Source organism: Falco naumanni, chromosome 7 (assembly GCF_017639655.2).
Source record: "Falco naumanni isolate bFalNau1 chromosome 7, bFalNau1.pat, whole genome shotgun sequence".
Lineage (NCBI taxonomy): Eukaryota > Metazoa > Chordata > Aves > Falconiformes > Falconidae > Falco > Falco naumanni.
In genome coordinates this window covers 16,614,623-16,642,313 of record NC_054060.1, presented here as the reverse complement: position 1 = coordinate 16,642,313, position 27,691 = coordinate 16,614,623, and the positions used below count along the sequence as shown (strand labels likewise).

At 41.2% G+C, this 27,691-nt stretch overlaps 1 protein-coding gene across 3 annotated transcripts; it reads right to left on the bottom strand.

Annotated features, from left to right (window-relative positions):
* Positions 1–105: 105 nt before the first annotated feature.
* LOC121091112 (tropomodulin-3) lies at positions 106–26,172 on the bottom strand. 3 transcript variants are annotated; one of them, XR_005828826.1, is made up of 11 exons: positions 26,057–26,172; positions 19,544–19,730; positions 17,962–18,118; positions 10,269–10,391; positions 9,576–9,665; positions 8,922–9,052; positions 7,628–7,735; positions 6,013–6,156; positions 5,516–5,660; positions 1,613–3,091; positions 106–739 (listed from the first exon to the last, which is right to left on the bottom strand). XR_005828826.1 is itself a non-coding variant. In XM_040600345.1 (10 exons), exons 2-10 carry the CDS (start codon positions 19,667–19,669, stop codon positions 3,060–3,062), a joined length of 1,056 nt encoding a protein of 351 aa, XP_040456279.1. In that variant the 5' UTR covers positions 19,670–19,730; positions 26,057–26,172; the 3' UTR covers positions 106–3,059. The 3 variants fall into 3 exon arrangements, 2 of the variants coding, with proteins under 2 accessions (XP_040456279.1, XP_040456281.1); XM_040600345.1 differs by having other exon boundaries at positions 106–3,091; XM_040600347.1 differs by lacking the exon at positions 26,057–26,172 and adding an exon at positions 25,766–25,785 and having other exon boundaries at positions 106–3,091.
* Between the last annotated feature and the right edge of the window lie 1,519 nt (positions 26,173–27,691).

Genomic DNA, 27,691 nt, shown 5'->3' with positions numbered 1-27,691 from the left:
GAAAGAACCCCCAAGCCCCCAGCTGAGCACGGTACTTCAACCTTGCCAGACGCGTTTACAATCCGGCAGCGTGTAGTGCTGATAAGCCAAACCACTCTGTCCGTGTTTCCTCAATGGAAATTTAATTTGAACGCTTGCTCGTTTGTAGCTTACAAACAGTATTGCGCGAGCTGCAGAGAGAACATGACTTATTTCTTTAACATACAACAGTAAATAGAGTTTGCTTTGGGAGAGAGGCTGCCTTTCCATGCTGAGCTTGAACCACGGGTGTTGGTTCTGTTTGTTCCGTTTGACTTCTGCATTACACCTGGAAAATAATCAGGATGACAAAAGCATCACCTCTTTTGGGGAAAAAGCCCCTGTGTTTGTGGTAGCCGGTTACCGGAGCGATGCCATTCTGCACTCGGAAGCAATGAAGTCACGCACAAGACGTCACTACATCTGACAGCATTACAGCGGCGTTCGCTTTGCTGAGACCGTGTGTGATTCCCGTCTACAGACAGAATTCCTTCATTTATTCCAAAAAGGATACACACTGGAGGTGCAAAAGTGATTGTTATTAACTGTTCCATGCACGATGCCTCGTCTTGCAACAACGTGGAGGCCCAAATGCTTCTGGTCGAAAGTATCCCCAGTTCTCTCTGGCAGTAGATACCTGTCCTGGACGTGCCGACATACGGTCACAGATTTAGCTTCTGTCTGCAGAGTTAAACCAGTTATTGATGTCCACGGGTACCACCTGTGACAGGGCACCTGAGAGTCACACCAAAGCCCCTGCCTTTGGAATAGAAATCATTAAGTAGCTAAACTTGATTTAACAAAGGCAGGCAGGGATTTCAGCTATCATTTCCATAATCCAGCCTGTCATTATTCTCCGTCAGTAGGAGCTAACTGCCCGATATTGTTAGATTATGATAAAATAAATCATCACAGAATCACAATACATGAACAGATTCCATGAACATGCAGCCCTTCAACAAATGAAGACATTTGTTTGTACAGCCTGTTTTTTTGACACAAGATTATTACGGTGCTTAGCAAATAAAAAATAAAGGTTTAGGCAACTCAGCACGTGACATGCTTTGGCCATGTTTATGCAGCACTGTCTTTAAAAAGACACTCAACTTGTGACTTTATGCATACTATATCAGAAGTTAAATTTCAGAATCTAAAAAGTTCTTGAAAATTGACAAAACCCAAAAGAAGCCCTTTTTCTTACTAGTCAGATCACTTCTAGTTTTTTCAGTGTTACAGTACGTATAGTCTTTGGTTTTAACAGAATTCTGACTTGTTTTTCAGACAACACATTCATTTGTAATTATAATAAAAGGCTGATTTTGAAAACGGGGGAAAAAAACATTCTTCCACAAGCATAAACCAGTTATGTACGTTCGCACTGAAGGCACCATAGTTTAAAATTCTCTGAACAGTTGCAGTAAAATCCAAAGTCACCTCCGGAATAAAGCCTGTCTTTAAAGGTCCAAAACCAGATTTGCAGCAAATTACGACATGGGCACAGCGTCGAGAGAGCTGCTCTGTGAAATTTTTATAGTATATAGAACCTGATGCAAAAATCTCAGTCCAATATGTATTCTATACATAAAATGCTCACCATATTATGATCCTTCAATGAAAACAGTTGTCATTTGAATTCTCTGTTGCTCTGAATATAGCCAAGCAGTCCTTTGGAACATTTTTGTGGTCTCATGACAACATTGAGCAAACTTTGTACAGTACAGTCCAAACAGACCTACACCAAAAAACCTCTAGATATTCATATTATTTCAAAGAAGTCTACTGTGATTATGTACAGAAGTTTAAGTGATTCTTGTTGCTTTGTTAGTTTTCTTAGATACAGAACTTTAAATACTTTAATAATTACTACACCTTACAGATTCGACACTGCATATTAATTTCTTCACACTTTATGTAGTGTTTCAACAGCAAGACATAAGCACAACAGAAAAATCCTTTCTTAAAAGTGTTACTTCATTGCTTTATTTAAAAAATGATAGATTGATATGAAGTACTAATAGCTTAATGCAACAGCCTGAAAAAAAGGATTTTCCATTTGCCAGCATCTTTCAACAGTGGTTTTACAGTTAAGGCTTCTTTTTCTGTACAGGACTATATAGAATTATAAAAAAATGCATGTCCACTACTTCTAGAGAAGTGGATACTTATCAACGTAGGTAAGGATTTTTAAACAAAGAATATAAACTAAATAATGCCAATGAACACATGAAATCAGCCTAAAAACATATCCAGTTTAGATACAGAACAAGATACAGTTATGGGACCTTTTGAAAAAGACTTTAAAGCTTTAGGTGCAAAAGAAAAACTGTCCTTTTGCAAGGCTCCTACACCTTTCCCTCCCCACCCAAGGGTTCTGTTTTTTTATTAGTCCCTCAAACCTCTTGGGAGAAGTCCTTGGCCAATTTATTTTTGTTTGGTTTAAAGGATGTCTTAAACTTAATCACAGTATCAAGAACTAATAAAACTTCTAAAAAAAAGTAGAATTAAAAATAAGATAGCTGTGAAAGATTTCTCATCAGTGCATATGAACAAGGCTGAACAGCTCTAGACAATGAGTCCAACTGTTGTGTGAAGAATCCCTTATCACTAACACATTGTTTTCAAGAATATACACACCCCTCCATGTAAATAAGCACCCCCAGATTTTCTAACAAACATTTCAATTGGGTCATTATCTGCCAAATGATCTTGAATGTCCCATTCTTTGACTACAGACAATTATACCATTGATTTGCAATTATATTTTTAGCAGAAAGCACAGCCAAAGCCTTGAAATACAAAAAAGTTCTTAAAAAAACAATCAAAAACTATGGTACAAAGACTGGTGCAGTTACTGTGTCTCAATCTGAAAAACGTGATGCATACCAGCAGATTATTAATATAGCTTCGCTTTAAAAGGAATGGAGTTTTCCAGTCTTTTCCCTTCTAACCCAGGTAAGTGTAGTCCAAGATTGCCAAAGCAGACGGTGATGACCGTGCCCTGGCGACCCTTGAAATTTCCACAGTTCTGTTAACAACATCTGCTAGTTGTCTCCTTCAACCCTTCTCTTGCGAACTGTAACAAGAGAGAGAGAAAAAAGTTTTATTCTTTTATCATTGTAACTACTTTTCACATTTCTGCACCATCAGCAGTTACTTTGCCACAAAAAGTTTCACAGAGTACAACTTAAGGTAAATAACATTTAGTATTATCCATCACTTTAAGCTTATGCTTTTGCAGTGCTTATTGCCTTATTCATGAACAGCTTCAAGTATTTGTGACGGAGGACTTGTGGGGGACAATCATTTTATGTTTGGTAAGCAGATTTAGCCAGTACTCTTTATGTCAATTTTCTAGTGGTGGAGAATTAAGGTTGCGTGGCTTCAAAAGAAACAGTACAAGAGTTGCACAGTATATCTAAGATTATGTATACACTTGGCAAAAAAAAACCAAAACCACGTTACAGTCAATAGCCTAAAACATTCTACTTACTAACAAAAAATATTTAATTGTTAGAAAACGTAAGAGCAAAAAAATTTTGTGAATAAGATTGCTAGAAGCTCACATGCTGTTTAGACTTAATATGCAAGATTGACTGAATGACTGGAGTTTTGCTCAATACTTGTAGTATTTTTAATTGCTATTTTATTTTTTCCCTATCAAATTGCATTTTCCTTTTCTGTGTAGACATAGCAAACGAGGCTAAGGGTCTTAGAAATTACATAGGGCGTCTCCATTTTGTTTAAAATAGTCGAGCAAGCACATTTATACAAGAAAGTGATTCTGTTCTCAAATCCACTCTTTGGAAGTCATGTAGTTTTACCGCTATTTGTAATTTGAGTTGATCTTCTTTACCTTCAAATCAAAATAATCGAGGGAAAGCTGTTTTGTTTCCCCTCCCTCTTCCTGTCTCAAGAAATGATTTAGGAACAGCCTAAAGAAACAATCAGAATAAAATCACACTAGAATTTTACCCTTTACAAATGTATTGCTCACTTGGAGAGTAACCCATAGACTTATCTCCATTTGAATCCAAATTGTTTTCATCGGTGACAGAAGTGATGCACACCTGCTTTCATCAGATTGCAAGAACAGATGGAAGAGCTTCCAACCTTTGATTTCTCCAATCATGCAGTTAAAAGCAACATGTACACAGTTTCAGACAAAGGGAAGTAGCACAATTCAGTGTAAACAAGCGAGAAGGAAGATACAGACTATTGTTTTAGAAGAAACGTACGAAGACAGAAATGAGAGACTCTGAACATCTCAGTTGTCAGTGCTCAATACCCAGCTGGGTATTCAGAGTAACCTGTCTCTGTAGCTTCAGGGCTGGAGAGATGAAAAGGTATTTGCAGAAACTTTTACTCTCATACTCCAGACTAAGAAAGCAAAGAACAAGAGGCAAGATATCAATAGAAGCATAGATTTCCAACAGTTAAACACTAAAATGAGAACTAGTGAAAAGACAAACCTTAAAAGAAAGTAGACACACCTGAAGTGTTACAATGAAAAAATAACTGGTTTAGAATCCATTTTGAGAAACAGTTATGCAGTGCCTGACTGCCATTCTTCTCTACGCTCTGTTACTCCTCTTCTGTCTCTTCCAGAGTTGTTTTCCTCCACTTTACACTTTACCCAAGAGGGGAAGCAGATCTTGAAACTAAATTTCGATTTCCTATGTCATTCTCTCTAATGTAGTCCTGAACTATTACTACTACTACTAAACTGCCTGGCCTATTTGCATGCTGCTGAGATGTGCAATCATTACCATAAAGCACCTAAAGCCAATAGGTTTAATTAAATAGAGTTTAAAAATGTAATTCTATTTGAATAGATGGACCACATTATCTTGTTTGAGAGCTTCCAAGTATTTGACGTTGTTATATAAATTATTTCCATTCACATGCTATATTATTAATGAATATTCTGTGGGTCCACTTAGTTTGGATTCTAACAGCTGAGCTCCAACAAAACTTCCTGCAGCAAATAAAGATGCCACTGCTACCAGTTATCTTTAAGAGAGGCAGGGAAGGACCTGTGCACGAACAGAACTAGAAGGGAAGGGATGATCCAGTCCCAGCCTCTGTACATGACAGTACTTTCCATTTCCTTGCTTAAGCAATCCAAATGAAACTGGGCGTACTGGCATTAAAGAGGATATCCTTCAATATTCATATCAAGTACTTCTTTTACAGAAACAATGAATCTTATCTGAATAAAAATAAAAATATTTTTCCCCTCTCCTTGCCACAACTCATGTGGAATTTGAATGTTCTTGTTCTAGACCACAATAAAAATCCTCAACTCACACACCTGAACACCCTGCAACAAAATAAAAGGAGGCCATCAAGCAGCAACAGAAGAGCAGAAGTAAAGCACAGGAGAACTCTGAAACCAATCTACTCATATTCTGCGATCCTGGCTATGTCAAACAGAAAACCAGACACCTTTAAAACCTGTACATTCATTTAATAGTCACTCTCTACTGACAGGTCTTACCCAAATCATTATTTTTGGTGATAGCTGCAGCTGCCCTGGCTCGAGGTCCCTGTTGCGTGAAGTGGTATCCAAATTTGAGGATCTTGGTGTTTTCTTCAAGCATCTTGGCAATTTCTACTTCTGCAACAGTTCCCAGCTGCTGCCTCTGTTAAAATGAAAGGTACAGAAATACAACAGAGCTTATGTGTATTCACCCTAAAAAAGATCAGAACACTTCCATCACATTAGTCAATAAACACTTTGCTTCGCTTTGATTAATCTAAAAGGCAGAAGGCCATAAAATACATTTGTGCACTTAAAAGCACAAACAAGCACAGAAGTGACTAGGAATCCATTTCAACAGAATGCTTCTGAGAATCTTAAGGACAATCATTCATAGGGTTAAGATAGTTAAAAATAAAATATTTTTGAAAGTTTATTACAAGCTGCCTTCTAAAAATATTCTATCAACTAGGATAGACTGATTTTAACTATGATATTACCACCACCTCACTTACCTGATTATCAATTTTGATCTCTGTCAATGTTTCATTGTCTTTCAGTGCATCGACCAGTGCCAGAATTCCAACTCCAGTGATGAAGTTTGATTCTATATTTAAACTTTTTAATTTTGTGTTTACTCTCAGCATATCTGCAAGAGCCTTTGAATGCAAGAAAGCATCATTAAACTTTTGAATTTTGCTACAGTACATCACAGGACACAGTGATAACCATTTCCACTTACTAGTTCAATAGGAGCAACAAGTTCACAGATGCATGGTGTAACTTTGCAGGTTTTCATTTATTGTTTGACAGTGAAGTGACTCTTCAACCAGGCATTATCTATATTCCTCTTTTTAATAGCATTTAGACAAGAAAAGGCCTGCCTTTCTCTTGTTACAAACTAAAAGCTACACAGAATATAAATTATCTGAAATTAGCATACTGGACCAATTCCATTTTGTAAGCCTTCACAGCATACAATGAGTAATGCAAGCTGCTAAGTAAAGGCCAAAGAAAGGGTGTTAAGTCAGCTGAATGGAGAATTAGATACGGTTAATTTGTAAACAGGAGATCTGACTTTTAGAATGCTTGTGACTACAGATTTGGTAGGAAGAAGTAAAATGCAAAGCTCTAAGCACAGTACCAGCACGTAGCTAAAAGCACTCATGGAAATGGCATATACCTGATCTTATTTTGGAGAAAATAAGAAACTGAGAATAGGCAACTGCTGAGTTTTACTGTCATAAAAATCACAACCTTTACATTTATTTTTTTTATCAAGTCGCAATGCAAAATCCAAAGAAAGCCACACCCAAGAAAAGAAGCCTTTAGAGATTTTTGTTACAAGAGTTTCAGTTCTACTGAACAGGAACTTTTTAATTGACCCAAAACAAAGCTTTCAAATGTTCATTTAATGGAGTCTTTCAAACAAGTTTTCTTTCCAATTTGAAATTAAAACAAATTCAAAGTATTGTCCCGGAAAAACAGTTAGTGCTGTCCTCTTACCTCTATATTTGCAAATAAAAAAGTTATGCTTTTGATTCAACATAAGAAAAACAGAACCAGATGATAAATACTTCAGTTTCAGTCATGTCAAACTAGATACCTGGTCTAATATTATGCTTTATACGCCAATGCTTTAAGTCAATCTTTGGCAGCAAGGAGGTCAAAGAAGCAATTATTCTACAACTTTCTTCAATTAAAACTCTGAAAACTCTTGAAAAAGATTATGAGCTTTTTCAGTCCTCCAGTGTGCTTCTTTTACAGTTAATTTTGAATATACTATTGGCTTGTGGAATGAACATCAGAAACCATACACTTAGGAAAAACAGAAAAACAGGAAGGAGGTTAGCAAAATGAAAAATAGGGGGAAGGGATTGGGAAAAAAGAATTCTCACTCTTCTCATGCTCATTCAACTGATGCATTGCTGCATATTAATCAGCTTGTAATCATTTACCGACTTTGATACAACAGAGGTTTGTTGAAGAAAACATACTTTGCAGTGTAATGGAATTTAATTGTTTTAATCTCCAAATATTTAAACAGGATTCAATTCAATTCCTTACCATTGTCCTCCCATCCTCACCTCCCTTGTACCCCCACTTAAACACGTTAGCAGGAGTACTTACAACAGCGACAGGATCATTGCTTCGGGTGGCTGCAAGGCTAAAATTCTTCACATGCGTGTTGGTTTCTAGGGCTTTTGCAAATTCTTTCAGCGTTGGAATTGGTATGTTCTTGAAATAAAAATAGCATTTCACTCTCTTGAGATACACAAATTTATCCCCTCCCTCCCAACTTCTTTCATTACCTTATTCTCTTTACAGTAAAACGTAGTATAATATTAACTGGTCTCTAATAATATTGCTGGTCTCTAGCAGTATCACAGTAAAGGCCTACACATATAGCAAAGCTATACGTTAAGAGGCAATGGCTATTAAGAGTCACCAGCTCTATAAAGCGAAGTCATCTTTTCTACATTGATGCCATTGCCACAATAGAAGTGTTAAAAATACATATTTTGCTATCTTGGAACTGTTACTGAGCAACATCTACATGAACTGAATATTCTGTTATCAACATCAAATTGACCTCTTACAGACAGGAAAAGATTTAGAGCTTTAGAGTGGCATTTCATTCAGCGTGTCCTATTCCAGAATGTGCCAATTTATAGTTTGGTGATTTTTACAGTGTAGTAGCAACCAAGGAATAGTTTTAGATACATTAATTATGGTAGCAAATTCCTCAGTTTATTATATAAAAAATTTTGTTCTCTTGCCTTTTTAGGCATTTCTTTTGGCTAGCATTTCTCTATTGTACAATATTCTTAAACCATGTATTTTATTTTCTTCCTTTAGTAAGGGCCACCAATAGCCTAGGCTGCTAGAGAGGCTGCAGCTAGCAGCCGGTCACTGCCGTCTGCGCTCTAAGTCAGAAGTGCTATAGTTGTGTGTTCTTTCACTCATATATACTTAAAAGCACAACTGTTACACTTAGGAGCAGAAGCGGCCCCAACTGCTGACAGCTCTTTTGTAAGAGAATTAGAAGGATGTCAGGTACAAATATCACTTTGTTTGCAATAGCAGTAAGTGAGAGCACATTGCTTCATCGAGGACAAAGGATTCAAAGTAGTAGTTAACTCCAGGATGGTGAACTGCTGGAACTGTTGCCAACTTGGCAGAAACAGAAAGCTGGGCTGGCAGTAAGAAAATCTAAGACTTTTTAAGTACACATTTGGCAAAAGAAACCAAGATGGCTTATCGGTTTAGCTCCAGGTTTCTGAGATTACACACACCACAGCATTTAGCAGAAAGGCTGCTGTACTTAAAATAAGCCTATCATGCTCTTATATATTGTTTTGCAGCTTAAAGTGTCTTCTACTGAGAAAAAGCAACATATTTACTGCAGACTTCAGGTAATTACCTTAATGTTATTTAGATTAACTTCAACAAGACGTGAATCATTATCTTTAATCCTTTGCAGTGTCTCCTCCACATTTGTGGGATTTGGCGGTTCATCAAAAACAGGCAACATTTTTTCACCTTTTACTATATCTGAAAAGACATTTAATTGTAATCACACAGGTCACATACATTCACTGTGAATAAATGATACACATACTAAATAGTTACTGTATTTAAAGACCATTTCATCAGTTTTTACATCTCTCCTGCACCTAAAAAGCATACCATCCTCCCCTGACCCTATTTTCACAAAGTTCAATTCTTTTCCAAACGTCCTCACAGCCTTTCTGCTTTTCTTGCGTACCAGCTTTTTTCAGAAAGCACATAGGAGTTGAATTACAAACACAAACATGAAACCTAGACACCAACACACCCAAATGCATGTTTATGCCTACTTTTATCCCCTAAAACATGACTTAACAGCAGGACAGATTTAAGTGTACATATATTTTAATTCTACCCTTGCCAGAACTCAGCAATGCTATAGACACGCACATTTCCAACTCAAGACTGAACAGTCTATAAAAAATGCTAGTGCAACATGAAATAGTTAATGCTATAGTACAGCACGCAGTACAAAACCCATTTATCTAGCACTTGCGTACACACTTACTTGAGAAGCTGTCTTTGTCAACCCCATTACTGCTTCCTACTACATCACAGAACTGATTGTTTGTTATCAAGTTAGACATTCCCAGTATAGCTGTAAAAAGAAAAAAAGAAAAAGCAAAAAAACAATTTGTTCCTAATTCAGCTCAGATGCAGAGATCCTTTAAATAATAATTTTTTTGTAAAAACCCCAGGTTACCAGTACAGTAAGCCATTCAATCTCTTAATAACTTCATTAAATGTAGAAAAAAAATAATTAATTATAGACTTTTTAGTTGGCTTTCACATTTTTGAAAGATTTGATCTCACCAGATTCAAGCATTAAAGTTAAAGGTGCGGCTCAGTCACAAAATTCTTGACTGAAGCTTTAGGAATACAGGCAGATAGCAACATTCTTATATGCAAGAAAAAGTGAAGCACACCTCAAAAATCAGCCAGTCTGAGGAATCAGTGTAAAGGTTTTGAGTTTGAAAATCAGATATTTTTTGCAGGCCAAAATAATCTACCTTCCTATAAATGATCATAAATCAACAAAGTTGATATACTACAAGCAAACTGGCATATAACGTGATCTAGTTTCTATCACAACTACAACTTCCTATAGTCACATTTCAGCCAGCAAATACATTACCACATTAATTATAGATCTTTCTTGTCTAAATACGCACAGTACATTCAAACTTCAAAAAACACTAACCTGCGAGGTCACCTAATTCTGTGTCTGTGGCACTGGTCAAGGCTTCCTCCAGTTCTGGATCCAGAGAAAATTTTTCTTCTGTGTAAGACTGTACAGGCTTTTGCTTGGGGATAAATATTTTCCCTGGCATAAAGAAAAAGAAAAGTCTGATGTTACTTTGTCTTATATAGCTACTTATCTTTAAACTTTTCTATACTTAAGAAATACATATTACATTTAGTAAATCCTGAGAAGAGCACCAAGGACAGCATAGAAGAATGAGGTTTATTCTGTTTGCTCTTTCAAGTCAGAGATGAGGAAAGACCATAAGCAGTTGTATAACATTACTTACCACAGATTTTCAGGTGTCTATAAATCTTATATTATATAAGCCTCCATTATACATTTTAAACAGCATAGAAAAAACACCTGTAAGGAAAATTTAGTATCACCAGAGAATGGTGACTGGTGTCTTCTCAAGGGAGAAAGAGACCCAGACAGAACTGTAATCTGTATGTGTCAGAGAAATAGAGTACCAAAGAATCATCTGAAATCATGGACGGGAGCATTCACTGCAGTTTTACAGCATACACAATATTTCTGATTTCAGATGTTAACCCAGTTTTAAAGTCAAAAAGGAGATGCCTGAGCTGCTTGAGAAAGCCATGGTTTGTGAACAGCAGAACCCAAGAGAACAGATTTCTCTAACGTAGAAAGGTCACAGTCAACTCAATGGCAAAAGGAGCAGAACTAATACCGTATCCTGCACCGACTTTTTAGTCGTTACAGACAGGTAATGGGAAAAGTTATTTTAGGAGACATGCATTATAAATAGAGGTCTGTGTAGTCAGCAAAATTCCTGCGTGTATCTTCAGCTGAAAAGTGAGGGTAAGAAACCAGAATATGAAAAAGCTATTCTAACAGTTATTCAGAAAACAGTTCAGATTTGAATGATTTAGAATTGGCCTTTTGAAACAAGTAAGTCTACCACTGGCTAAGAACCCAGGAGAGGTAAGGGGTGCTTAGGTTCAGGACAAATTAACGCGGTAAATAAAAGCGCCAGTACGGTATGAGAGAACAAAACTGATGCATTTGATAGAAGTCATTCACAACTAGAAAACTGTAAATGTAATCTCAACAGTTACTCAAAGTTTTTCAAACTTTCCAAGTCACCTGAGCTATCAGCAGAGCGAGCTGTGGGAAAGGGGTTCCAACTTCCTTCAGTTATTTCCTGGGGTAGGAAGCAGCACTAAATTCTCCTATGGAGTCTCAGTGCTAATTCAGGAACACACCCTCTTCCATACTCATAGCTAAAAAACATTTCCACACATGAATCACCCTAGCTCATCCCAATTACATGATGAAAACCCATCACGCACAAGAATCAGACCGGCTGGGCAGAAGCCAGAAGCCTAAGATATTTTTCCTCGGACTACATACATATGTATCGTTACATGTTTGGACCAAGTCTAAGTTTAGCATTTTTAAATATCTCCCAATGACAAGAAGCTTTATAGGGATGTTTCAGTTTTATTTCTAGGAAATTCCAACAAAGCAGGATTTTGCTTTCCACCACGGGAAGCAATGCCCGAAGTCAGCTCCTGTGCCCCACAGCAGACACAGGCATAACAAAACACATCCACCTTTTCTCTCTCTCCAAATTCCCATCCCAGATTACAATAGTTTGTGGTTCATTTTCTTTTTAAAGGAACTTAATGCATTACCACTAGCACAGGCTAGCAAAGAAGCATATCAGGTTTTTCTCTGACAACAAAGTCTGATGATCAAGATCTGTTGCTAGCAACACAGTATTTTTGTTCCTGGGTTGCTATCTCTTTGGAAAGTTGTATAAATGGTCATTATCCATATTTAGAAGCAGAAAATAAATCTCCTTACATAACTGTACCAACTACAAACAGTAGCTGAAAGCAGCTGACAGGCATTACCACCCATACCTCAGGACTGATGGACAGTGCAAAAGAAACTACGTTTGTGGTGCTTCAGGATCGAAAGAAAACCTTCATGAACTGAAGGCTTAGGTAGCAAACGTTTCAGATTATTTTGCTATAACTGATACAGTACATTTCTACCCCCATTTTCTTTTACCAGCATCACTGCTGGGGAGAGAATGTCATCCTATTTATGGCATCATTTATGTCATCCTATGTACAACATCAGTGCAGGAGGTAGCAGGCACTGGAAAGAAACTCATCTCAATTAAAAGCAACTTTTTTAAAACGTGCTTCAACCCAGATCAGCCCCCTGCCTGGTTCATTACACAGTACTCACAAAAAAGAACTACTTTTTCTGATGTTACTTTAATTCTTAAATTCATAGGTTAGGAGCTTCGGGTTCTAAACATTTGCTTCCTAAGAGTGAGACTAGATTTATCTTTAAATGCCTGACTCTTAAGATAACCTGAAGAGAGAGAGAAATATATTCAGTTTTTATTGAAGCAAACATGTTAAAAGCCACTCCCCTCCAGAAATATTCATTGCAGCCAACTCCAGTCAAATGAACCAGGTCAGGAGCAGTTTTTGTTATAGAACAGGTCACACCCTTGTGTATATAATCTCTCATCCATTGGCTTCATCTCGTTCTAGCCCAGAGTTCAGAGGTTTATAATGCACGTACCAAAGCAGGTCTTTCCCTATTCCCTACTGCTGTTAACAAACTTACTTCAAAAACTGTAAGACCCCTGTGTCTCTGGGGACAATGACCTAACTCAAGGCCTGCTGCCAGGACAGTTTGGCAATTCCCTTCCCTCTCTTACTAATGTAAGCTTGGGAAAAAAAATTTTAAAAAAACCAAAACCACTACACATCTGTGCAGCCCATGAGATTAATAGCTTTCTGGGCCCTCAAGTGGAACATTTCCAATAGCAGGGATCTGATTGCATGAAGGAACATGACATCCTCCTTTTCACCAACAAAGACGCTGCAAAGATTAAGCAATACAACATGAAGAGGCAAATTTCAGAGATGTTCAGAGATGTCACATAATTTCTGTAATAATTATATATTCAGGTCTTCTGTGCCTTTAGCTAACATGTTAAATGATGCACGTCCCAGGATTAATTTACAAGCTTTATGCTACAGAATGAACCTCCAGTTCCAAGTTCCACACAGTCGCATTGCTCAACAGGCAGAAACGCTGCACGATGGCTATTGAAGTGCCCCAGACATTCAGGAACAGACTCACAGCATCTAAGGTGGGACTGAAAATCTTGCAGGAATCAGGTCTGTTCAGTGTGCCCGTGCACTGCACATTGCTGGTACTGTCCTCACATATCGCACAGTCCTACCCCCATGCTAGCAGGCAGCGGACGGCCACAACTTGCCGATCAGAAGAAAGTCTAAAATCCACTTTGCGGTACTCTGCAGAGAAGGAATCAAGTGTCACCTGAGGACATCCAAATACAAGCTCGTCTTGTCAGTGACTTCATGAAGAAAAGTGAGCAACACCTGAGATACCCCTTGTATCTTATGTTCCTTAAAGTTTCATCAACCTAGAAACTGATGCAATCTACAATTCATCAATCACTAATTCTTACCACGTGACAGACTTAGGTTCATCAACTGACTTGTAAGTAAATTTTAATACAATTTAATTTTTTAAATTCAGCTTACAAGTGACTTAGTGTCTTACTGTAGAAAGAGTACTGTTATTCATTATCTGATTACAGGCCACATAGCAGTGAGTTAGAAAACTGTTTTACATTAATGCTAGAGTATCACATGTTATTTTGTTCTAGTGGTCTTGTATGGGGAATGTCAATTTGACAACTTGTTTCTCCAAAGCTCCTACAGGATATTAGCTTCATTTTACAACATGTAATACACATCCTTTAAAGACCAGTGACTGAAAGGCAAACAGAGAGCACGGCATACACAACGTCCCAAATCCTGCTGCAACAAACACAAACGGCAATCTAGAGCAACAACTGAGCAGGGCAGCGACAAAAGAGCTCTAGCCAGGTGACTAGAGTTTCAGCCTAACAATATTTTCTGGATGACAGAGCAGGGATAAAAACCCAGCCAAACCAACATTAAAGCAGAAGTTACACGAAATGCAAATCTACACAGAACAAATATACCCTGGCAGGAATGTAGAGGGAAAGTTGGAAGAGGGCATCACAATAGGAGAGTGCAAAGGGTAGAAATGCAAAGCTTAGTTTACGTAATAATTTGCTAACGCCTTGCAGTATACAGCACAAAGTACATTACTGACGTTAGATGTGTTTTTATCTCAAGTGCAATAATTCTCGTCTTTTGCTGTTCCAAGAGAAGTGAGAAGCATGGATCTAACTTGGTCAGATGCGTGGAACACACTTGAGGGCAACAGCCTGCAGCCTCGCTTCACTGTTCAGATGAGAGATCCTTCTCCTTGCAGTACGCCTTGTAAAATCTTTATGACATACTTACGTACACAGATTGAGACAAAGCTAGTTTTGTTGAAATTATTACCACATTGCTCTCATGAATCTCTTGAACAATGGTTTACTGTATGGTTCAACACTTAATTGGAACAGAATGTGACTTAAGTCATTAAATCATGTTTAAAACAAAATATGTTTTTAAGAATGCTTTTAGAAACAAAATCAGGCACTGGAAAAATGCAACAGAATATGATTTAGGGATTGTTAAGCTTCGCATTTCTTTAGCGCTGTTCATCTCACCACATCAGGGCACTTAACATTTTCTCAGATCTTCCACATTTCATAGCACACAGCAAAAAAAGGTTCCAAAGATTTGGAGAAATCACGTCATCTATCAGTGAAAGAGAAGCAACATTGTTTTAACAGCATGTTACCCCAAAATGAGGTACTTGGGACAAACGGAAGAGAGGATATTCCTGCAGGCTGTAATAGGGAAACAAGGTTACCAGGAACCAGTAGCAAGCCTGGATGCTTATTAAATTAACCTAGGGTAAGTTTCTCTGATAAACCTGCAGGCCAAATTGCCATGCAGACATTAGTTCTACTAAAACAGGAAAAGGAAAGAGAAAGAGGAGGATGCATTTTCCCCTGCTTACTCCATGAAATAAAAAATTAGATCAAGTTAAAGCAACGAGACCAGCTAGGCACACAGAATGATTTTAGCAAAGCCTGACCCACAAAAACAGCACCAAGAAAATAGCTGCAACTCTAATCCACCTGTCTCCCCAAAAACCCTCTAGATCTGAAGGTCACGATTGTCAGTTTTCTTCTGAAGTAACAGGATAATCAAGTGAGATTTTCACCTACCCCATTCTACAATTTGTTAGCATTTCTCCAGAAATACATTTACCTAACCAAACATAAAAATTATAAGCCAGTTTAGTTGTTTGTTTGTTTTAATATTAAAGAAAAGCACATGAGGATAAAAGCTCCCTCTAGATAAAAAACATCCTACACAAGTATTAAGTTTTGCTCTACTCCCTTCCCAAGTTTTACATCTAGATAAAGATCATGATTTCTTGATTTAAAGGATTAAGTTGCATAGGTTTGCCACTTTGTGCAAAATGGCTACAAACATTAGCCGCAAGTCAAAGCTGAACCATGATATATTCATAAGGGGAAAAGAAAAGGTTATCCCTCACCTATTACAAAATCAGCTTAGCCTTCTTCCCTCCTCCTGCCCATCTAACAGAGCATGAATTTCCTTAGTAAACATTTGTTCCCACATTTTTAGTTTTAATGAAAGAAAGCTACATTTCATTTTTCATATTATTTTCTCTTCTTCTACAGTACTAAAATAAATGGTAGAAAAAGTTATTAAATAGCAAGTTTAGTGTTTGGGGTTTTTTAAAGATACATGGGAAATTTTACTAACTAAACTGGTATGACATATTGCAACATCCAGACAGACTGCTACTTAGTAATACTTTATTACATAAAGGACATGACATCTTTCTTAACCAAGATCTGCGTTACAGCTGGACCCTTCTGTTTTTCTACATGATTCTCACAGATTTTATCTACCCAAACAAATAGTTTTGCCATGTGCCGCTTATGCGAATGAAGCACTGATACTCAGCAGAAGTGCTGCTAACTAGAGCCAATCCTCCACGCCCAGCCTCACATCCTGAAGGGGCTGTGCACAAACTAGCAGGGCTGCAAGGGATTCCCCAAACTAGCTACGAGGCCTGAATATACTTGAACTCAATCACAAAACCCAGCATACACTAGCAAATGTCAGGCAAGAAGCAGAACGCGGGAGGAAGCAGCGGCACACTACACAGCCCAACAGGGCACCAGCAGGTGCTTCCCAGCAGCAGAGGTACCACGAGGGCCGTGGTGCTATAGGTACCTTTGCCTTCTACATCCAATACATCACGTTATCCTTAACTCTGTTAGTCTTACTGATTCAGGCAGCAAACTCCCATTCCTTCATCAGCAAAGGAGCATCACAGTTACCATCTCTCAATGGAAGTGGTGCTCAACTACACAAATAAGGCAGAACACGGTGTATTAAGGAGGTAGTACATCATATACAGTGCATACATTATAAAGTCTCTCTATTACTTCAAGGAAAAGAAAAAGAGACCAATGCTGTCAAGTAACAGCTACTGGTACAGGCAGAAAAAATAGAAATACCCGCAATAAAATTTTCACTGAATATACACCACAATCACAATCATACATACAAACCCAGCAGATGAATGAAGACTCAAGTCTGAAAAAAGCAATGATTCACACCAGAAAATTAAGTAGAATTCAAGGCTTTCAAACCCTTAAGAAGAAAGGAACATCTCTGGCAGCTGGATTACAACTTACCAAACAATTTACTGAAGTCTTACTACAGCAGCTCTGCTGTGATGCTGGGGAAGGTTTAGGCAAGCTACGATCACAAGCAGTACACAAACACTGCGTCGACAGCTAAAAACCTGTGCATATGTGCCCAGCACAGGGGTGGAAGTTTCTGTCCCTACCAATAATGCTTAGTAAGGCACAACAAACCTGGGAACTCTTGTTTTGGGGGGGGAAATAAATTCATGCACATTCTTTTTTAATTTTCTCCTGAAAAAGGAAATGCTTCCCATCAAGTCAAGGAGAAGACTCAATCCAAAACAAAGATTTAAAACCTCAGGCTTTAGTAATGCGTCCACTCATTAGGTCAATGCCTCCATGGTTTTTAGAACACAAACCACTGCCAGCTTTCAAAACTTCTTGTGATGTTAACTATGTAATTGGTTAATAATAACTATGCAATCTTATTAAACCTCCCAGCAAGGATAACAGAAAGACAACATGACTGCATACACCACTTGCCTGGCCTTGTCATTCTACATCTTTGAACATTATTGAGTATCTACTATGACATCATTCTACTGCTATTTTTAAAATTCAGCGTAGCATTACAAACATCGCTATCTGTACTCAGCACTACAGGGCATAAGCCACAGGCGCCACAACAGGATTTGTTACTATTGACACAAATCAGGAGTAGCTCTTACTTCCAGGATACCATCCCTATCAGAACTTTGCAATCTTTGATAATATCTTTGAGTCTTATTTCCATCCTGTGCTACATGCAAACAGCACACCAGGCCCAATGCCACAAAATGCTTGAACAGGAAGCATCCCACCCCTGCACAGTAGCACTCATTTGGAAAGACTGTGAGCTAAAAAAGCATTAGAGCTGCCAGTGCTTCAATAAACGGGTTCGCAGCTGTTCTGGCTAGCCCTCTTCAGAGATTTCATAACCACCTGCACCGGAAAGGGTGGTGTTACCTTTCTTTTCTCTTGTAAAAGGCACATAGTCTTCCCTGTCTTTGTGCTCAAGAGCCTGCTTCTCTAAATATGCCAGGAGTCGTTCTCTGTCGAAGGGACCTGAAGCCTTTTTAGCAGTCTGGTCTTTCTGGCGGAAGCCTGCAGGCAGAAGTGCATTCTGCAAAACAAAACGGAGCAAATAAGTACAGCTTTAAAAGTCTGAGTGAACACCCATTTAGTTTCATTTCCCTCTTCCTTCTCCCTCTCTCCCCAAGGTTCAAACCTGATACGTCATACTTTTTAGGCAATCTTTGATCCCTTGCCAACGTCCTTTTTTTGGGGCAGGGGAGGATACAAGATAATCTATTCTTTATACACCAAGAATACAATTAAAAACAGAGCACCCTGCACTCTGAATAGGACTGAAGCAATTCTTTAAGTACAATAGCTCCCAGCACTAGACTCACTAGTTTCTTTGCATTTATTTTCTAGAATGAACACTGTTTAATGAGTAGTAGTAAATACAGCTCAGCTATTTACAGTTTAGACATTCAGCAAGAGACTGCTTCTCCAACACTTACATCCATATGTTTCTAGGTCTTTAAGACAAACTGCCTCTACTATCGTCCAGCCTTTAACATAGAGTATTTCTACTTTTGGCCTGACTCAAGATGGGGTGGTTTTTGTGATCATCAACATATTTCAGCTAAAGAAAAAACAAAACTGAACACACACAAGGATACTAGCATGGAAAGAACAGAGCTTACAGAAACTCAGGCTGTCATAAAAGACAACCAATCACTTTTGCCAGTTCTCCTCTGTTAAAATGTCTATAAAAGCCAAAGCCAACTAAAATATCAGGAATAGCTTGCACTGCCACAAAATAGATGATCACAGTATTCTTAAGTGATGTCTGAACAGCAGGATTAAACTTAATCCTAGTACTATTAAAGCAAGAACAGAGAATCAGGAGGTGAAAACAGAAGTCCTGGACTCTGACGTTAGCTGCAGTAGAGGACACAATTCAGCTCTTTATAACAGAAACCTAAAGTAGTCCTTATTCAATACCCCAAGCTGACAATCATTCAGGAGCTGAGTAATTACTTGCCTCCTCTTGGCAAAGTCAGCACGAGGACAGGAATAGGTATAGACTACCAGATACAGGACCAGGATTCTTTAGAAGGGGTCAGTACCCTACCTCTTCCATCAAACTCCAATGGTTGAAGCAAAAACTAAAACTGGATGCAAAAGGGCTGGTTACCTGACAACACTGGAAACAGGGAATTTAAACAGGCCTTTCTAAATAAACTTTCTTTTTAAGAACACGACTAGAACCAATTTTTATTTATAAATAAATCCCAGAAGGCTCCTCCTAACAATGTCTTCTTCCATTTTCCTCTATTACAGTTGCAGTCACGTTGCAAACAGGAAATAAACAGTTGAAACATTATATATACATATATATATCTGTAAATAAAATCATTAGCAGACTATGAAAAAACTGTCCAAAAATATATTGTACAAGTAAAAAATCAGTCTCAGTTTATTTCAGATTAGTTTCTGAACAAATGAAAAAATAAAATTTCTTTTGGCTAATACCTACCTCAGGGTCAAGATCATCCAACACAGTTTCAAGTTGTTTCAGTTCTTCTTCTGAAAGTTTGCCAAGAATTTCATCCTCATCAAGATCTTTGTACTTGTCCAAGTCCTTTCGAAATGGGAGTGTCATGACTTGGGCAGTAGCAAGTTGCTCAAACCCTTCAAAACCCAATTCTTATTCTCACCCAAATCTATTAAAAAAGGTTTTAAAAAGAAATAACCATTGTTAAGGTAAATATCCCAACTACAAAGCACCCTCAACCTCCAAATACATCTCTGAAAGGAAGGCTTTTTCATCCAGTATCCATATCTCCCTGTTACTCTTGGTTACAGCCCATGGAAGCTGTCTACACCTTGCTTCTCCACTGACAAGAATCCTGTGCTGCCATGCCCTTTTCCATCAGTAACTAAGCTACATGTGTGAGCCCATCTTAATGCCATTGGTTTTCACAGATATTGCAGTCAAAAGAAGAGTTAAGATGCTTTACATTTATTGTTGCTGCTGCTGTTCGAGGGCGGTGCAGGAGAACTTCACTACAAACAAGTTAATTGGTTATTACTGACTCATATCCCTGCCTATTACGTACAGAGGGAACAAAGGAAGTTTGCCTCTGAGTTAATTATAGCACTACCACTGAAGTAACATTCTGTTCTGAGGAAAATCAAAATACCTTGAAGAAAGACTTACAGAATACAGCTCCTAAGTAGCAGCACTCCAGTCAATCCTATTACAAAAAAAAACCCAAACAAAAACCCCAAACCAGAACAGACTGTGTAACTGCTCACTAAATATTATACTTAGAGGAAACTGGGGTCCTTCAGAAGATGTGCAGTCTATATAGTACTTCTCATGGACAAGGACAGCACAAGGAACCTTTTTTTCTAGCAGTCACAATTTTTGAGCGTTTGGCTTGGACAAAACAAACAGCTAATCACAACAGGGTTGAAGCAGACAAGTTGGTTTCTCTCATTTATCGAAGTTCTCGGATTCTCCTTTTGTTCCGCTTCAAGTTGAGCAGACACAAAAAGGTGACTTGAGTGACCCTGTAAGTAAGCGAGAGTGTCCACCATGTACTTGGGGAGCAAAAACTAGATCCATATGTTCAGGCTCATGAGCCTCCCCAACCCCTTGCTCAGCTCTATACATGCGCTCAACACTGTACAGCAAACGTTTTTTGTTCTCTAGTAACCCACACTTCAGCGCAGATGCTCACACCACGTATACTAACTGTATTACCTCAAACCTGCACTTAAGACTGTACTTCAAAACGAGATCAATTTAAAGCTTTTCCTTCGACTCAAGAGGCAACAGAAGGGCTGTATATACACGCTAAAACACGGAACCCTGCTTACAGGATTCCTTCACCTCAGCTGTTTACATCAAGAAAGGTCTCCCTGGCTGTCAGTTACACACAGATATTATAACTCAGCGACACTGAACAGACGTGAGCATAAAGGTTCACCCACACCATTCTGTCAGGTTTACCTGTGAAGTAAATCTGGTTTTAACAATCGCCTTTGCGAGAACGGTAAATTTTCAGTTCCTAACAATATCTATACCTAAATGAGGAATACATTTACAGCTATTTTCAGCATGTCTGCTTTTAAAAAATATTACTGATATAAACACTAGAGCTCACTTCTAAACCACAGCTGACATTGATAGGACATAATTCCAAAGCTGAACTACCAACTTAGGTAAAGTTTTCTCAAACGTAACAAAAAATAGAAGAAACTCTCAATTTCATGGCAAACTATGTCAGAAGAACACCGCCTGGCTTCCTCTGAACTAAACCCAAGCATATTGGAAGAGCTTGAACCTTTTGCAAGAAGCTACAGAGCTGAGAACATCCAGGTTTAATGGCTGCAGAAAATGCAGAGGGTAGCACACCCATGGTTTTTCAAAGCTGTGTTCCAAAAGTAACTGAAGGGGTGTCTCTGTGGCCTGGCACGCCACCTCGACAGTTTTCACAGTCTCATGGCATTTGTTTCTTCAGGTGCACAACAGCTGAAGGACAATTAGCTGATAGCTGCAGCAGAAGCTACACAATCTGCATGCAAACTTCTCATTCCAGGAGCCTTAATGTTTTGCTCTTCCTTACAGTTTAAGCCATTACACACTATCATAAGGGAAAAACATTTCCTGCAGCTGATTACACTGCAATGCTTGTGACCAGGCTGCACCATCTGTATCCTACATCAAGACACTGCTATTTACCACATTTCTGCATGTCTATTTGCATTCAAATGTTAAAAGGTGTAGTTTTAACAGGTAATTATATGGAGCAGAGTAGATGGCATACTGCAGAATAATGCTCCCCTTGCTCTGATGCAGAGTAGCACTGCATAACCATACATTACATTCATGTAGGCTGCATTTCCTCTCCATGTATTGCTGTACAATGCTGTCACCCAAAATTAACTACCTTTCATTTACTGCATTGCTATGTTTTACATTGGAAAACTACTCATCCTTTATAATACATTAATTAATGTTCAGGTCAAAGCTGTCACTCAGAATTAACTACCTTTTATTCACTGCATGGGTATGTTTTAGTTTTACATCGGAAAACTACTCATCCTTTATAATACATTAATTAATGTTCAGGTCATAGCCCTATAGTCTGTAGTCTCACTTGTTTCTATAATATGATAAAAGTAGCCATTTCAAATCCTGAGCTACAGTGTTCAGACACAAAAAAAAAGACAAAAAAGATAAAAAATGTGTAAATAAAGCAGCACAGCAGAAAACCCCACTATTTCTGTAACTGAGTCTTCACTTCAGCGAGAGGAAGAGAAGCACATGTAGCCTGGCAAATTTAAATGTAAAGAGTTTTCAACATATTTTCTAATACATGTCAATCAAAAGTACTTTTTAAAATACAACAGCATACTTAATATGAAGCACCCTTAAAAAGTTACGATGGTAGCACTGGTTAGCATATCTGTACTACACAGAGATTGCTTGGTAACAACTTTCAAAAACATTCCCTACAAAAACCACAGCATATATGACACTCGTACGTAACGTGCTAAAAGTCAGGTTTTAGAACACGGTGTCAAGAAATCTCATTGCCTAAAAAGGGCACAAAGGCCAGCCGAAGCCCTAATCTAATCAAACAAGCCCCTTCACCTCCCATTAAACACATTTGGTACTGTATTTGCCTTCCCTCACTCCCTGTAGCAGTGCAGCATGCAGAAAGGTAATTTGTAATGTGAGTGCATTACAAATTACAAGGTTTAGAAGAAGCAGTTACTTAGACTGTGAATATTTGTGGCACATCTTACTGCGAAATTGTAGGCAAAACTGTAACCACCAATTTTGGCTTTGCAAATAACTTTGCACTTTTCTCATAGGCAGAGCTAGTTTTCTTCTAAGTTTCCTTCTTAGCATCACTGTGAAAACATGACATGCATTAAAAGTCAAAAGGGCTAGTATTCTTTTCTCAGATATATAACCATAAGGTAAAGCAAGTTCTTCACTGTAGCAACTCCACAGTCACATAAGAGACTAGAAGACAGCAGTAACCTTACTTCAGGCTGTTTTATAATTACCTGAATCATCCCATGAAAGACTGTCAAGCAACTTTCACACACGTCTTATCGAAAAGTTGTAATTTTTTTGATTTTCTCCTCTCCAAAAATATTTTTTTAAAAACCAAGAGATACTAAAAATAGCTAGCTTCCAATTTTCTTTCAAAAATTCACTCCCTAGGAATTTCTATTATATTTAAGAACAAAATTTCTTGGGACCCTAACAGGATCTTTAGAAATATCTTGCAAACAGGAAACTACAGTCTTGTTAAAGTCCACTGTAAATGGTTTCCGTAACTTGGATTTTAAAATGGAAGTGACATCATGAAAAACAAACCCAGCCGGTTTTGGCCAGCACATTCGCAGAGTTCACTTTAATCTCATGTGTTCCTTTGGAGCCTCCTTCCACCCAGCCTCTGGGTGACCCCGACCTGGAGCAGGGGGGTCCGGAGCAGGCGGGTCCGCGGGGCTGTCAGCATTCCTGCACAGCCAGGGCCCCAGACCATCCCAGCTGCTTGGAGAAGCCTAATCCGAGCGTTTCCCCCGGGAACCCCTAAGATGGCAACAATTTTATTTTCCACTGTGCAAGACTATACAGAACTGTTTAGGAAGAATGTGCTGCACTTAAAAGAGCTATCTTTATTTACCAAGGCCAGGACATTTAAAAAAAAAAAAAAAAAAAGAGTAAATATAAATATTAACATAATCCCAGCAGGTTGCTTAGGGTGTTTTTGTAACGCCTTATGATAACTCTGCTGAACAGCCCAACGCTGCTTTTCTTGGCAGAAAGCTCTCAAAACCCCACCCGAGCCCTCCAAACCTCCAGCCTGGGCTAGAGTACGCCAACCAGGCTCAATGCCCAGGGGACCGACCAGCGACATCCCCCAGCCCGCAGCTTTACGGAGCCAGCAGGTGGCAGCTCAACTTTGCCTACGCTTTTTGTCAGCTTAGGCAAATTGTGTTTTCCAGGCAGTAAGGAACAGCTGTTCTGGGCTGTTTTCCTACAAAAGCAAGCCCGAGGCTTCATTCTGGTCAAAGAAACAATTCATCAAGTTTTATACCCAGCAAAGTGAGCTTCTCCAACTTCACGTTTGTCCGTTCAATGACCCTGGGGAGTGGAGGGGGGACTGACGGCTACTGCAGAGTAACTACACGAACCATGAAGATTCTTCCATGATAAAATCAGAAGACACCCGTATTTCCAGTTCCTGACAGCCTCTCCTCTGTATCAGAGGGCACCTGGAACCTGACAAAGCCCACTTTGCTCTGTTATGTGTCCTGTATACAACTACACAGAACTAGGACACAGCTACCTTGCAGACGGGGTGCTCCGAGTGACAGCTAAGCTGCCAAGTTGGCACTGTCCCACACAACCTTATTCCTGCGTGCCTGCTGCTGAAAACCAGTCACCCACGCTGCAGGGCCGTACGGACATACCCATCCACCAGGCAATAGCAGGGTGACAGTGCCAGGAGCTCTGAAGCACGTGTTCGGCAAACGGCACAGGGCACGGAAGCGGCAGCTTCAGCGGCACGAGGCAGCACTTCATCGCACCTGTCTCCATGACACTTCCAGGCATGCTCATCAGACTAGCTGCAGGGCAGGTGTTACGATCCCAAATAAATACATGGCCGGGGTAAGCCAAAACCCCCAGGTGCCAGGGTACCGCCCGCCCTGAGAAACTCCTCTGGCAGAGATGCTGGTCCAGCTGCCCGTTCCTTCTCTGCATCGGGAGCTGCTCACCGGCCAGGATGAGGGATGCTTTGGCACCTTTTTTTTTCCTGACAATACCTGGATTTTCATCAAAAGAGCCTGACTGCCCATGGACACTCACACACGGTCTCTCCTCCCAGAGGAGCTGCCTACAGGCATTCCATTCAGAAAGAAACATCGGATGCAAGCTATATATATACATTCTATAAACCTGAATGTTTATAGAAATGTTCAGATATTTGTTGCCATACAGAAAAGCGGCAAAACTTCCAGGCCTTGAACAGGACAGCAGAAGAAATTCACTTTATTCCCATGATGTTACTTAGGGAAAGCTTCTGGGTGGCAGGCAGCTTCTGGGTCTCCCTTACATCACAGGCCACCCCTCAAGCTCCGTACACCTGACACAGTAGCAAAACATGAGTCCTAAGGATACGTACAATATATATTATGGCAAATTTAAAGCATACAGCAACCTGCCTAGAACAGCACTTATTTTCAGCCCAACTCGCGCCTACCTGCCAAGAAACGGACAGACGGCTTCCAGAGACTTACACTGGGAGTCTGTGTGCCAGATTCCCAGGGAACACGGGACAGTGGGTGCGCAGCCCGGCGCGGGGGGCTCCCGGGGCTCGGCCGCATCCCCTGGCTGCCCCTGCGGGCCCTGCCCGGCACCGCGCCGGCGGGGGAGCGGGGGGCGGGGGGAAGCGGCCTCCCCTCGCCCGGCGCCGCACGCAGCAAGCGGCAAGTTACGTGAACCAAACCACGGGCGAGGTCTGTGACCAGTCTTCGGGTTTCACAGCAAAGCGGGGTGCTGGTGCCGCTGCGCTGTACCCCGGCGCCCAGCCGCGAACGCCCGCCCAGCGCCCCGCAGCCCGCCGTAGCATCCCCCGGCGCCCCGCAGCCCCCCAGCCCCCCGCCCGCCTATTCCCCGGTGCGCGGAGCAAACCCCGCCCCGCGCCCTCTGCTAAGGGACCCGCACCCCCCGCTGCGGGAAGGCAGCCCCGGCGTCGGGTGCCCCCGCTCAGCCGCAGGACATCGGGGCGTGCTGCCGCCGGCCCAGCCCCTGCTGCTGCTTCTTCCTCTCCTTCCTCCTCCCGCCGCCGGCGCGGCCCCTCCCGCCGGGCTCCCGCCGCGCTACGGCAGCGGGCAGAGAGCTGCGCCCGCCGCCGCCTGCCCCGGCACCCCCGTCGGGGCCGCCCGGCACGGCCCGGCACGGCACGGCCGCTGCCCAGCCTCAGCCCCGTCCCCCGACCGGCCGCTCCCCACTCACCCGGGCGGCGGCAGCGACCCAGCTCCCTCAGCCGCGACCAGCAGCCCCGCGCCGCCCCCGAGCACGATGGGAGCCGTAGTCCGGCGGCGGGGCGGTGCGCCCGGGCCTGCGCCTGCGCCGGCGGGCCGGGGAGGGCCGGGGAGGGCCGGGGAGGGCCGAGCGGGGCGGCGGGAGGGGCCCGGGCGCAGCCGCGGAGCGGGGCGAAGCGTGGCGGCTCCCGCCCCCCGGCACCGCGGCGCTGCGGGAGGGCTGGGTCTGCCGGGCGGGGGGCGGCGGGGGACGCGCCGGGCGGGGAAGGAGCAGGACGGCGCACGGCGGGTCACGGCGGCCGGGCCGCGCTCGCCCTGGCAGCCCAGGGCCGCCCGTGGGGCTCCCGTGCGCCGTCCCCGCGCCCCCCCGCGGCTCTCTTGCAGCCGCTTCCTTGGGCCTCTCCAGCGGCTGCACCTCCGCCTGCGGTCTGTGCGGCTGCCCCGGGCGGCGGGGCCCTTGCGAGGGCCTTGGGCGCCCTGGCCCAGCGGCGGGGGCAGGGGTAGCGGCGGGGCAGGGGTAGCGGCGGGGCAAGAGCAGAGGCAGGGGCAGGAGCTGAGGCAGAAGCAGTGGCAGCAGCAGGGGCAGTGCCCGCCCTGCGCTCAGCACCTCGGCTGTGCCTGCCCGCCCTGGTGCTGGGCTGCCATGTGCACACTGATTTCTTGCCGTGTCACGCCATGTACTAGTAAACACCTTGTGCCAGTAAAACATCAGCTATGCACAATTTTTTAAAGGTTTATAATGTGAAAGTGATCTGGACAGATAGTGTTGAAAACGGTGAAAGATCTTACTTGATTTAGCTGGTTCTGTACCACGTTTCTGTGTATGTGAAAGCTGGAGCTGCTTAAAGATAGCAGTCTGCAGAGGCTTGGATCTTTCACCGTGGGTTTACTTTCTTCTTACCTTGATGCTGGAAACAAGTAAACTTCCCACACCTCAAAATAAAAATACAAAACTCAAAAATTAAGGCTGGCGTGTGCCATTTGAATGCCTACATTCTGGCAACGTAAAGGAAAATAGCATTTTACAGTAGAAACCATTGAGGAGCCTTCCTTGTAGACACTGCCAATCCTGCCTTCAGGATAAGGCATTTGTAGCATGAAAATAATAACCAATAATCGTCAGCATGGCTATAGCTGTTTGAACCTGTGTTTTCCACATATCAAGGGCCCTACAACACTGCTGTGACCTGGAGAAGAATGGTGCCCAGGCTTACGTGGTAGGCAATACTGAGACACTGATTTGTTCAGAGACTCACTGGAAACTCTTGGCAGATTTGGGAAAAGAAACTGGGGGTGAAATGTTGGCCCCTCTGGTGTCAGCGTGAGCTCCGCCACCTGCTTCAATAGTGCCAAGGTTTCCTTTCCATAAGATACATAAAGTGTAAGGTATAACACATAATCTTATTTAATAGGGAGTTTGTTTAAAATATTTTAAATTCTAGTAACTTATGACTAATACATTAATTAAAGATATTTTGCAAAGTCCTGGCTGTGCTGAAGTCACTATTGAGGCTCTTACTATTATCAATAGGAACAGAAATCCATTTGACAAATGATATTAACATCAGAACTGTGCAGTCCCATGTGTTGGGCTGAACCATCTAGG

Coding starts and splice junctions, on each gene's coding strand:
- LOC121091112 (XM_040600345.1), bottom strand. CDS start 19,669: ATGACACTCCCATTTCGAAAGGACTTGGACAAGTACAAAGATCTTGAT. Junction 9,053..9,575: donor TGACAAAGACAGCTTCTCAA/GTAAGTGTGTAC, acceptor ATGTCTTTTCAG/ATATAGTAAAAGGTGAAAAA. Junction 5,661..6,012: donor AGATCAAAATTGATAATCAG/GTAAGTGAGGTG, acceptor TCATTTTAACAG/AGGCAGCAGCTGGGAACTGT.